We start from the raw sequence: 12,854 nt of genomic DNA, 5'->3' as shown, positions 1-12,854 counted from the left end.
ATTGTGCAACTCCTAACATTGCTACCACTTATTGAATGTTTAATATGTGGTAAACACTTCTTTTTTGAGAAGCTGGAGGATGGGGTGAAGTCAGCCAGGGGTGGGGGGCACCTGAGCTCCATTCTCACCTATAGATGCTCTGCCCTTGGGATCAAAGAGGGGAGGCCAGGGAGAGCCAGGGAGGGTGGAGTCCAAGAGGTGCGGTCAGAGAAGGGGCCTGGAGCTCTGATTCCGAGTCACAAAGACCTCTCCGGTCTCCCTGCATTTCTAGCGACCTCAGCGGCTGGGGGACCTCGGGCCTAGGCTGGGCATTATGAAAGTCATTGTGCCCCGAGGATATTTGGGTGATCGTTGTATTCTTGTTGTGGGACTCATCTGGGAGATATCCTGCACAAAGGAGGGGGGGTGGCCTGAAATACCTAGAGTGTGGTGTCTGACTCAAAGGGACAGATAGAAAAGTGACAATGTTGTCTAAGCAAAACGGACCTTTGGACTGAAGTTGGAGCTCGGGGGTTTCAGCTGGCTGTGCAGAGATCAAGCCATGCATGTTTCCCGTCCTCAGTTTTCTTATCTATAAAACAGAGGGCTGTGGTAGATTATGTCTAACGTCAATTTGGATTGATAAATCAGAGAGTATTTGGGAGAGGGGCACTGAGAATGTACTGGTAAAACATGATAGAGATTTCTGTAATTTCCAAAGCATTTTCACAGATATGATCTCATTAATCCTCATGACATCATTTTCCCCATGTAGGTGGGCCAGGCAATGTTACTCTCAGTAAATGAGGCTTGGTGGAGGTTTTGCCTAAGGTGCCCCGACTTTTCGTCGGAGAGCCAGGATCAGTAGCTGGGGGCCCTAGCCAAGCAGAGTGGATGAGCCAAAATACCTAATGAGTGGATGAGCCCGGGAGTGGGGGAGGGTGTCAGGGCCCCAGTCAGGGCAGAAAACCAGGGTGAGGGTTCACTCCGAGTCTGGGTTGGAGGGATAAATACCCAAGAAAGTGGGAGATTAGGGTCAGCGGAGAAGTCTGGGGCAAGGGAAGAGCTACTGAGGAACGTGAGTACCTGTCATGGGTCAGACCCTTAACCTGTCCTGTCTCAGTCAGTCCTTACAGCCACCCCAGGAGCTAGGTTCTCTCCACGGCGCATCGAAAAACAGACTCACAGAGTGTAGGTATTTGGTTCAGGACCACCCAGCTAAAAAGTGGAGCCTTCTGAACTGGAACCCAGTGAATGTGACTCCAAAGCCCCGAGTCGGTTTATTGCTGTTCACGTGGGAAAGGTCGGGTGACGGGGTGAGGAGGGAGGGGCTTACTGCACCTCGGGGTTGGGTCGGGAGGAGTGGGATTGGTGGGTTGGGGGCATGAGGCCGCGGGATCCGGGACTCCCGCGCCTCTGACTGAGCTCCAAAGGGTTACAGCCCTTCGCCCCCTCCTCCCGCCTCCTCCCTTCTCCTCCCCCAGGCTCTTCCTGTCCCGCAGTTGCAACACCCCGTCTGCCACTCTCCCTTCCCTCCCACCTCCTCGCTCTCTCTTTGCTTTAATTTTTCCCAGTTCTCAGGACTGGGGCTCCAGCTCTGGCCTTTGGGTTTGGAGGTCCCGGCTGGGGACCGAGCGGTGATCATCACCCCAGTCTCCACCTCAGCTCCCCAGCCCGCGGCCCCGGGCTCCTCCCGGGACCTGCCGGGCCCGCGCCTCCCGGACTCCGCCGCCGCCGCAGCCGCCGCCGCCTGAGCCCCGATGGGGGAGTGAGAGGCCACAGCTGGCCCGACATGGGCCTCCCCGCCGTGCCCGGCCTGCTGCTGCCACTGGTGAGCCCCGCGACGAAGGCCGAGTGGGCTGGGGGGAGGCGTGGGGGGCCCGCCCCGCAGGAGTGGGCCCTCGCCCCGGCCCCCGGCCTCCGGCCAGCGTGGCCCCACTTCAAACGCGGCCAGAAGTTCGGGTTCCACATTCGGCCGCCGGCCCTGAGTCAGAGGCCAGGGGGACAGTGAAAGGGAACCCGAGGACAGCCAAGGAAGTTCGCTGGGGCTAGGAGGTGGCCAGGAGTGTGGGGGCAGGTGATCCCCGAGGGTGGGGCAGATTCGGGAGAGTAAGGACAGGAATGGAAGAAGGACATTCAGTCCTCGGAGTCCAGATGATTCAGAGTCCTGTCCTCTGGTCATCTGGCCAGCGGGTGTGTGCGGGGCTGGGAGAGGGGAGGCTGCCTGTGGGCTCTAGCTGAGCAAGCCCTGGCAGAGGGTAGGAGTTGGAGGCTAGTGAAGAGGGAAACTGAGTCCGGGAATGGACATGGGCTGGTGGGTAAGTTTGGGATGCTATGTGTGGGTGCCTGTGTGGAGGGGGGTATTTGGGAGTAGAGTGGGAACTGAATAGGGGCAGGGCAACCCTGTGGAGAGCGTCCCCAGTGCCCTCCCCAGGGCCAGGACGCCCACCTGGAGGCATTCCTCACCCTCTGCCTCTGGCTCGGCTTCTAGGTGGGTGGTCTCTGTTGGACAACCAGCACCACCTTCACCTGGTCCCGTCCCTGTCCCTGTCCCTATGCCAGCCTTCCAGCTCCCTTCCTACAGGCCTAAACAACAATCTCTTGGTTTCTTCTTTTTCAGCTCGGTTTGGGGAAGTTAGTAGAAAGTTGTTTTCGTCATTGGAAAATGTCCCTTTCTTGTGCCTCAGCCTCATTTCAGTGTCTTCTTGATCCCCCGTCCTGTGCCATGCCCTGAGCCCCTCTCTCCCGCCACCTGGGGTGGATTTTCCTGGCCTGTGCTGGGTCTCTGCCCTTCCCTGGCCTGCGTCCTCCCCACTCTCCTCTCCTCTGGGTCTTGTCCTGTCTCTCCTAAGCATGCCTTCATTTTCTGTCAGTTTCCCCATGAGAGTCTCCTTTTTTGAAACTTTTTCTCTCCCTCTCCCTCTCTTCTCTGCTGGAGTCCACATTTCTAGACCCTGATTCACCAGGCAGCACCTCTCTCTATCTGGGTCTCTCTGTTCTCACTGTCCCACCTCCTGCCTCCCCAGCCCCGGCTCTTGACTTCTCTCAAGGCGGTCCTTCTCCCAGGCTCCCTCCACCCCCATCCCGCTGCCTGGTCTTACTTCTCTTCTCTCTAGGGGTAGGTCACCTGGATTCAAATCCTGCCTCCCTCACCAACTAGCTGCCTGAACTTGGGCGGGCTACAGAACCTTCCATGTCTTAGTTTCTTTATCTCTAAAACGTATGTAATAAACACTACCTCGTAATGTCATTTTGAAGATTAAATAGATTGATACACAGTTGACCCTTGAATAACATGGGTTTGAACCACGAGGGTTCACTTACATGCAGATTTTTTCCATTAAATACAGTACTGTAAGTGAATTTCCTTTTTGTGATTTTCTTAATAACATGTTCATTTCTCTAGCCTGCTTTATTCTAAGACTACGGTGTATACTACACACAGCCTACAGAATGCGTGTTCATCAGTTGTTCCGGCTGTCAGTAAGGCTTCCTGTCAATAGTAGGCTATGAGTGGTTACATTTTGGGGGAGTCAAAAGTTGTACATGAATTTTTCATTAAGCGGAGGGGCCGGCGCTCCTCATCTCTGCGTTGTTCAATGGTCAACTGTGGGTTAAGTATTCAGCTTATCAAGTGCTGGGTCCGTGCTGGGGTTTTAAGTGCTGCGATTACAGCAGTGAACAAACCCTCTGCCGCCATGGAGTCTACATTCTAGTGGAGGAATAAAGTACAGCAAATAGAAAGCGCTCAATAAATGCTCCATTTGTCTCGTTAGTATTAGAAGTATTGGTAGTAATTGCTTGGTGGCGACTGTGTTCAGAAAACAGAGGGTATGGGGAGTCTGAACGGATAACGGAAAGGGCCTCGGGGCTGGAGGGGAAGGGACCCGAGCTCACCCTGGAGCTGGAGGGGAAACAGAAGGTTTGCGAGGACTGCGTGAGCTGCTCAGTTGCTCACCACTCAGTGGGCAGCGCTGAGCACAGGAGGCTGCCGTGTGTAGGGGGTAGTGGGGAAGAATACTGGAGAGACTGTGACAAAGCTCATAGGATTTTGCTGTTCTCAAAGAGCTTACAGTCTGGGAGCCAAGAAGCTTACAGCAAAAAAATGGTTTCAGAACAGTCTGGGGGAAAATGCCCACAAAGTGTTTTGATGTGGTGTCCTAGAACACCGGTGGGAGGCAGAACCAGGGAAGGGAATGGGCATTTTCCAGCTGCCTCAACTCCGGTGTCTGTGCTCCAGGCACACCCCCTGCCTAGACTGCAGAGCCTACGAGGGACTGTCTCTGACCCAGCCGAGAACTGGACAGCGTGAGCGGTATTCGCTCTAGACCCCTAGCAGCCAAACGGGGCCTAGCCCGAGATGGTGCTTCCTAACTCTTCGTTGCATGAATCAAGGAGCAGGCATTGGTCAGATGGAATGAGGAACGGAAAACCTCATAGAAAAGTGGATTTGGAGCTAAGATTTGAAGTCACTGACTGGCAGCGTGGCGAGAAAGAAGGGAGACTGGTTTGAGGGAGAGTAGGGGAAGGGAGAGGTGGGATTTGTGTTTGGGTAGTGGTGGCAGGAAGCGGAACACCGTGGCTGGAGTGGAAGGAGCGTGTTGAGGAACAAGAAGGAATGAGAATGAGAAAATCGGAGGGCGTGGGGGAGGGGATAAAGAGAGAATCCTGACTGCGGTCCCACGTAGATGATCATTCATTCATTCATTCATTCAAGAAACGGTCCTCTGAGGGCCTATGGTGTCTGGGAACGTGTTCGGGTAGCAGTGAGGGACCTTTACAAGCACTCAGTCAGGGAAGGAGTGACCTGTGGAAATGATGTTCCAGGTCAAGCCCTGGAGAAGAAGATTCCCACACATGTGGGGACAAGCTGAAGTGTGAACATGGATAAGAATGTGTGTAGGACGGATTGGAGCAGGAAAGAGGCTGGTGCTGGGCCGTCAGCTGGAAGACAGTTGCAATAATCCACATATGAGGCAACCCATGGGTATGGACAGGACTGAGAGATCACAGAAGAAGGACTGGCAAGATAAACCGACAGACCCAATGTCCGCAGGATCGGGACCGGCGGGGGAGGGCCCGAGGACAGAAGGGTGACAGAGCTCTTGGTAGGTGGTGTGACATTTGTCTAGACCCCGAGATGGATCCATTGAGTTTGGGGCATGTTAAGGGTTCAGGAATAGCCAGATGAAGCGCGCGCCTAACAGGCTAGAGCAGGGCTTCTCAAACTCCTATCTGCCTTCCTATCATTCGTATGGGCTGCATTCAGTCACCAGTGATGCTCAGAGGAGAGGAACACTCGTCAGACTCTCCAGTGGGGGAGTCCGTGTGTGTACATGTGAGGGAAGGAGTGGGCATGGCTTGAGAACTCTCCCCCGGAGATAAGTATGTTCCTACCAGGGGCACTGACTCTCTGCTTCCCTCTCTGGGAAGCACTGGCTTCAACCGAGTGGAGCACAGATGAGCTGTTAGGTTGGCCGATCAATCTCTATTTATTTTGCTCCTCTCATTTTGGGAGCCGAGAAGATACCCAGGAGGATAAGACACTATCTCTGACCACACACTCTCTCTGATCGCTCATCTCATAGAGTTTATGGTCTCTTTGGGGAGATCATATCTACTCACCCAGGATAATTATATTGTAATAAGAGCCAAAAGTAGATATAGTTAATTCATGGTATTGAAGTTCACAGGGGGCTGAGCATCTAACGAGCTTGAGTGGAGGAAGTAAGCGGCATTAATGAAAGGCATCAGGGGAGGGAGGTGGAATCACGACTGAGCTGTCATAAGCTCCTCAAAGATTTTCACAAAGAACAAACATATTTTAATTTAATGAACAAATTAATGCAGGGGAAGGGCACAGCTAAGGTTGTGAGGTGCTGGGTCAGGGTTAGACCACAGGGTCGCTCTCTCAGCTTCTCCGCCCCCTTTGCAGCCCCAGCACAGGAAGTCACACTTTAAAGTCTCCCCAGGCGGAAGTTGTGGGGGAGTTGGAGGGGTGCTGGGCCACCCCCTCAACTGCCTCTCCACAGGCACCTTCCAGCTTCCTGCCTTTCCCCTGCTCCAGATGACAGGTGCAGGCTGGCTAGGGTCTTTGGGCTCAGAGCTTGCTCACCTCCTAATTTAGCTGCAAGAGGCAGCTGCTGAGGACCTGCTCCCTGGAGCCGGTGGTGCCCACTGGTGTGGGCCCGAGGCCCTGGCTGCTAGGGGTCAGAGAGGGCTGGCTGGGGCACTGCTGGGGGCTATCAGGGACCTGGGAAGTAGGGCTGGCTGTCTTACATCTCTTCTCGCCTGCTTCCTCACTCCTGGACGTGGGCATTCAGGGCTCTGGAATGTTTCCTGTGCTGCCAGTGGACTTGGGGGGCGGGGGAAGGGCTGTGGAGACTCAGAACTGGCCTTATTTCCTAAGGGTTGTTTGGGGACCCCAGGGAGGTCCCCAACCCCAACCCCACTGGCCAGAACCAGCCGGGCTGTGGGAATGCAGTGAACCCCGGGTGGGAGGGCAGGCTTGGTTTGCTTTCTTTTGGAACTGGGGAGTGTCAGGGGGCTCCTGTGAGAACCCAGGGAAAGGGCCTTTCTGTTGGGGACTGGTTGAATGGGGAGGAGGAGTCGGGGCGGAGCCTGGTCTAAAGAAAGGATGCTGAGGGGCGGGAAGGAGCCGAGAGGCCCCTCAGGGAGGGGTGGGTAGTGACCCGATGGGAGGAAGCCAGGGGTTGAGGAGACTTCCCTTTGGGATGGAATGGGAGAGGGAGCCATTTCCCGAAATATGTAGGCCAAGTGGGACAGGGGTCCTTTGCCTGGCTCTTTTGAGGAGGGGTTGGAGTGGAGGCGGGGGAAGTGTGCTCTGAGTGGGGATTGGAGGGAGAGCCTGGCCACAGGAGGAAGGGCTCAGATGGGGTCTTAATGGCTGGCTGGTCCCTCAGTCTTTGTGCTGACTCATGACCCTTGAGGAGCTGGGGAAGCTGCTGGTTCTCTCTCCCTTCCCCTAGATGCCCTCCCTCCCTGGCCTGAGTCACTGGGCGGAGCTGCTGGGAAAAGATTTCCCTTTCCCGGATCTCACTTAACCCCCAAAGTGCTGGATAGGGAGCGAGACACTAGGCTTGAGACAGCCTCTCTCCCTCCCTGGCTCCTGCTCCCGGGAAGCTTATTCCTCACAGGCCAGTGGTCCCTGAAAAGCTCCCCACCAAGGCTGTCCTGGACCGAGCCCCTAGTTTTTCTTCCTGACTGTCTCTGTGGGTTGGCTTTGCTCCTGGGGGTGGGGGGTGGGCGGGCCCGCGTGGAATTTCAAGTGCCAGTAACCTTAGGCGCAGAGAGCTCTTCTTCAGGGAAAGGAACCACACTTTCAGGATTGGGAAGTTGTTCCCATAACCACCCCAAACTCTTCCTGTTGCCCTGGATGCCCCAGTCTTGTTCAAGGGAGATAACAGTTCCGGAGTGGGCCAAGGAGGGTGCTGCCCTCTGAGTAGGGTAGCGCAGCCCTGTGAGGGTAGGGGTTGGGGAGGGCAAGGGGTGCTGTTGCTGCTGTGTTTCACAGGGTAGCTTCTGTTCCTGGCTCCAGCTTCCAGGCTGCAGCGTCCCCCAGAGGGTGCTTCCGAGCATGGCCTGTCTACCTGCCTGCCTTCTGGGCTGTGGGCTGCCATGCCCGCCTGTCCCAGACTGGGGTTTCTGTCATCTGATTACCGTATTGCTCCCCAGTGTTTAACACACTTGGAGGACCTCCTCTTATCTTTACATAAAGCGGCTCTTATAGCATAGGGAAAAACAAATCAAGGCCCAGGGAAAGCCAGAAAGAGGCTGACCGGAGAACACGGGGCAAAGTCTGGGTTGGAGGTCGACACTGACTCCTGGCTTTGCTGTCCCTGGCTTGGAAGCCAGAACTGAGCAAGTGATTCGGTGGCCATGGGCTCTCCCTGAGGCTGTAAAACATGGCTCCCAGAATGCCCTGGTGTGCAGAGGGCTTCAGGACTCCCTTCCACCCTCAGCTCTCAACTTGATGGTCCTTTGAGCCGGACCACCAGCCTCTGGCCAGCTGTAGCTGTGTATAATCTACATGCCTTTGTCCACTCCTGCCTGCCCCTAAACTTCGTCAATCACCTACCTCGTTCCTGACCCGAAACTTTCCCTTTTACTCCCCTCCCCATTTGCCCTGGCCAATCTGGGGCCTTTGTGCAGATTTAATGGTGGAAGGGGATACGGCCTGGAGTCTGAGGGCAAAATCTTAAGTGAGGCTCTGATAGAGATTTATAAAGAAATTCTTCCTTTTGCTTCTGCCCACTCCCCTGGAATGGTGCCCACAGAAACATCAATTAACTTCCGTGCCAATCTGATTTTATAAAAAAACTTTTTACTGGTATAACACAATCCAGGAAAGTGCACAGATCCTAACTGTTCACCTCTGTGAACGTTCACAAAGTGAATACACTGCGAACATAGCCCCTGGGTGGGGAAACACCACCCCAATCCTTAGGGCTCCTTGTTGGAAGGAAGGGCCATAATTGAGGTAACCTGCCAGTTCCCAATCAAAAAAGCATTCCTTAGGGGCACCTGGGTGGCGCAGTCGTTAAGCGTCTGCCTTTGGCTCAGGGCATGACCCCGGGGTCCTGGGATCGAGCCCCACATCGGGCTCCTCCGCTGGGAGCCTGCTTCTTCCTCTCCCGCTCCCCCTGCTTGTGTTGTCTCTCTCTCTGTCAAATAAATAAATAAAATCTTAAAAAAAAAAAAAAGCATTCCTTAAACACCTGCCCTGTGTCCAGCACTATTAGCTGCTATTGGGAAAGAAGGATCAAATAGGGCCCAGGCTGGGGTCCACGAGCCTTGACTTGGAGGGACAAAAATTAGTCCATAGAACAACTAGGGAAGAATTAAGCACTCATCACATGGGGCCAGCTGTCTAAGCTTAGAGGAAGAACACTGAGTGGGAGTGGGAGTGGCCTGGGGGGAATGTTCCACTGAGAAAGGACTTGAGCTGGGAAGGCTTTGGACTTGCTATCTCTGTGGCTCCCACCCTCCCTCTTCTGATGGGCTCTCCTCTGTCTGATTCTTCCACAGGTGCTCCTGGCTCTGTTGGTGGAAATATACCCGTTACAGGTTACGGCACTGGTCCCTCTCCTCAGGGACCGGGAGAAGAGAGCTATTCTGTGTCCTCAAGGAAAATATATTCACCCTCGAGATAATTCCATTTGCTGTACAAAGTGCCACAAAGGTAGGAGAAAGCAGTTAACGGTGAACCTGCTCAGTGATGGGGTCCTGCTTCTTCCTTTGCCTTTTCCAGAGGTTCTAGAACCTGGGGGTCTCTCACCTCCAGTCTCTTAACTTTGTTGCCTCTCCTGGGCTGGGATTTTCGCCCTTCTTTCCTGTCTTAGAGACTTGGTGGCGGGGGGTGGCCCTGGCCATTCTCTCTAGCATGGGGCTCCTTCCTTGAGCTCTCGCTGACACCTAACCCTGCCACCCCACCTGCCACCCCATCACAGGGACCTACCTGTATGATGACTGTCCTGGCCCAGGGCTGGACACGGACTGCAGGGAATGTGAAAACGGCACCTTCACAGCTTCCGAGAACCACCTCAGACAGTGCCTCAGCTGCTCCAAATGCCGCAAAGGTGAGTCTCAGGAGGCGGCCGGGGCTCTAAACAGCGGCTAGGTTAGAGCAGTGTGCACACCTGTCTGCGCGTGAGGGCAGACAGATCTCTGCTGGCGGTCGTGGGCGGGAATGCGCGTGCATGGGTGAATGCGTGGGTGCGGACGTGTGTACAGAGAAACACACACTCTGAGGCGGGGCGGGGGCTCACACCCATCTCCTCCCCTCTCCAGAAATGAACCAGGTGGAGATTTCTCCTTGCACCGTGTACCGGGACACCGTGTGTGGCTGCCGGGAGAACCAGTACCGCTATTACTGGAGTGACACCCTTTTCCAGTGCGTGAACTGCAGCCTCTGCCTCAACGGCACGGTGCAGATCTCCTGTGAGCACGGTTCTCCCGACCCCAGCCCCCTCCCTGCCCCAGGGTGGCCCCGTCGCAGGAGGAAGCTCTCCGCCTCTGCGCCCCCTCTCCCTGACGCAACACTTCCCCTCCTTCCCACTCCCGAAGTCTGTGGGACCACCTCCACTCTGGCCGCCCGCCCCCTGCCGCTCCTGGCTTTCCCCGTGGTCCTCGGGGTGCAGGGCGGTCCTCCCCTAGCTGTGCTGCATCTCCCCACAGGTAAGGAGAGACAGAACACCGTGTGCACCTGCCACGCGGGCTTCTTTCTAAGAGAGAATGAGTGCGTCTCTTGTGTTCAGTGAGTATCTCTGCTAGCTGCTGGGCTCTGGATCGGGTGGGGAGGGGGCTTGGGGTGGGATGGGGTGTCTGCAGGTGAGAGCCAACAGCANAGGGGACTTGCTCCTAAAAATCTGAAGAAGTCTTTAGGAATAGAGGCTCATACTTCATGGACTTGCAGTTCTTTTAATTCAGACATTTGGATTTGGGGGTGACAGGGTCTATTACAGTTCATTGATTCTAGGACGTGCATTTTCACCTGGATGAAATCACACTGCATCTAACAATTGATGATGTATCATGGTTTAACTGGCAGCTCTGTGTGTGTGTGTGTGTGTGTGTGTGTGTGTGTAATATGTAAATAATGGTGCTTCTTATTATTGATGGCATCTTTGCTGCAATATGGTATTACTTCCCCAGTCTCTGTTCAAGCCTCCCCACCTTTTTTGGCTCCACAGAGCCTGGTCTTGCACACTTGCGTGCGCGTGCAAAGAAGTAACTCTGAGGGCTCTCAAGTTCAACTGACCTGGGTTTAAATCTCAGCCGAGCCACTTAGGCTGTGTGACCTTGGGCAAGTTACTTAACATCTCGGAGCCTTAGTTTTCTCACCTTTAAAGTTAGGATAATGGGGGCGCCTGGGTGGCTCAGTCGTTGGGCGTCTGTCTTCAGCTCAGGGCGTGATCCCGGCGTTCTGGGATCGAGCCCCACATCAGGCTCCTCTGCTGGGAGCCTGCTTCTTCCTCTCCCGCTCCCCCTGCTTGTGTTCCCTCTCTCACTGCCTGTCTCTGTCAAATAAATAAATAAAATTTAAAAAAATAATAAAGTAAGGATAATGACATCCACTTGGCAAGTTGTATAGCTACAAAGTGTCTGACACTGGATTTTTTTTTCCCTATTAAATAGTCCGCTCTGCTGCTTCAAAGAGCTTTCACACTCATTCCATGAGGTTCTCACATGAGCTTGTGAGGTGGGCAAAAGTGCCTCTTCCTGCTTTCGGATTCCTGCTGAGAATTCACCTTCCCCTGGGTCCCTTCTAGCACTCTGTGAAGTTCTCATCACTCCATGCTGCCCAGTGACAACTTGCAACAGGGGAAAATGGGCTTGTTCTAGAGTGCTCTCTGACTGTCCCCAACAACGTCTATTTTAAAATTTTTCACATGCACGTTTGACCCCTTTCTCAAAGTCAGGGATTGTCACCAGCAATGTGATCTCAAGAAAAAGCTCTCCGACCTCTCTTTACCATGGGATTCTCATCAGGAAAACAATTCAGTGACCGCCCCTATGTACTGAGCACTTACTATATGTCAGGCAGACTGATCTCACTTGTTCCTCGATTCTGGCGGGTGGGTAAGAGCCTTATTTTAGGGAGGAGCAGACTGGGGCTCACAGGTGAAATGACTTACTTGGAGTCACACTGCTAGCCAATGAATGGGCTGGAATTCATGCCCCGCCTCTCACTGCTTTTAATTTTTTTCTACACAGCCTCCTCAAGACCGGTTCTAAAATTAAATGATTCTGTGATTAACCTAGCTTTCATTCCTGTGCATCAGGAGAGGCTTAATTTCCCAGGAGAGGTTTAATTTCCGTTATATCAAGAGAGAGCTAAAATATTTGTAAAGCAAAGAATTTCCAACAACGTGGGTTTTTTTTTTTTTCCTTTGTCTTTCTCCCCTGTCTTCCTCTTATGGGAGGGCCCCTATTCACCTGCGGATCTCTTCTTTTAGCTGTAAGAAAAACACAGACTGCACGAAGTTGTGTCTACCCCCAATGGAAACGGTTAAGGACCCTCAGGACCCAGGTGAGGACAAGTCACCCTGTCCCCATGCTCACCTGCCCTGTCCAAATTCTGCCCCTCCACCTACCCAGCCCCCCCTGCTGCCCCCTCCTCTGACCGCAGTCGGCCTCATCTCCAGGTACCACAGTGCTGTTGCCCCTGGTGGTGATCTTTGGTATTTGCGTTTTATCCTTCTCCGTTGTTTTAATGTGCCGCTACCAAAGGCAGAAGCCCAGGTTCTTCTCCATTGGTGAGTGAGTGGGGCCTTTGCGAGGGGAAAGCGTGCTGGCGGGGATGTGGGAGGTGGGTGAGTGGGCAAGATTGACCAGCAATGAGGGAAATCAGGAGTGTCCCCTTAGTTTGCTGCCGAGAACCCCGTCGGCAGGAGGAGGCCCTGATGGCTTGTGAGAGGTCACACTGCATCAGTAGTTCTCTTGTCCCTGGGGCCACTTTGGCCCTGAAGCGTGTCACCACAAGTCCCCACGGCCAGCCCCAATATGGGCGCCAGGGCTGAGAAAGGAAGTGAAATTTGTGACTCTTTGTTTCTTTTTTCTCAGTTTGTGGGAAATCGACACTTACAAAAGAGGTAAGATGAAACTAGGAACCTACCCCCGATCTTCCCTGATTGTCCATTATAACCCTGTGAGACTCAAATGACCCTCGACCACCCCTAACTCCCTCTAGTCCCAACCCCCTTCCAGAGTAGAGAGGGTTGGGGCTCTTTTTCCTCTCCTCTGCTAATGCTGTGCCTTCTCTCTTTTAGGGGGAGCCTGAGACCCTGGCCTCCGTTCCAGGTTTCAGTCCCACCACGAGCTTCAGTCCCACCACGAGCTTCAGTCCCACCACG

General features: G+C 54.1%; 1 protein-coding gene across 2 annotated transcripts in view; it reads left to right on the top strand.

The window, feature by feature from the left end:
* Positions 1–1,407: 1,407 nt before the first annotated feature.
* The window catches only part of TNFRSF1A (TNF receptor superfamily member 1A), a 12,751-nt gene continuing 1,304 nt past the window's right edge, over positions 1,408–12,854 (top strand). Inside the window, exons 1-9 of one of the 2 annotated variants that reach the window (XM_040642065.1) lie at positions 1,408–1,810; positions 9,028–9,181; positions 9,450–9,578; positions 9,790–9,939; positions 10,177–10,255; positions 11,958–12,031; positions 12,147–12,257; positions 12,565–12,593; positions 12,771–12,850. In XM_040642065.1, coding sequence (XP_040497999.1) covers positions 1,772–1,810; positions 9,028–9,181; positions 9,450–9,578; positions 9,790–9,939; positions 10,177–10,255; positions 11,958–12,031; positions 12,147–12,257; positions 12,565–12,593; positions 12,771–12,850 — 845 coding nt within the window. In that variant the 5' untranslated portion in view covers positions 1,408–1,771. The remainder of the gene's footprint in view (positions 1,811–9,027; positions 9,182–9,449; positions 9,579–9,789; positions 9,940–10,176; positions 10,256–11,957; positions 12,032–12,146; positions 12,258–12,564; positions 12,594–12,770; positions 12,851–12,854) is intronic. The other variant, XM_040642066.1, reaches the window with a different exon arrangement.

Source organism: Ursus maritimus, unplaced genomic scaffold, assembly GCF_017311325.1.
Source record: "Ursus maritimus isolate PB19 unplaced genomic scaffold, ASM1731132v1 scaffold_26, whole genome shotgun sequence".
In the NCBI taxonomy this organism is placed as follows: Eukaryota; Metazoa; Chordata; class Mammalia; order Carnivora; family Ursidae; genus Ursus; species Ursus maritimus.
The sequence above is the reverse complement of the archived record's forward strand: the minus strand, read 5'-3'. Positions and strand labels throughout refer to the sequence as shown.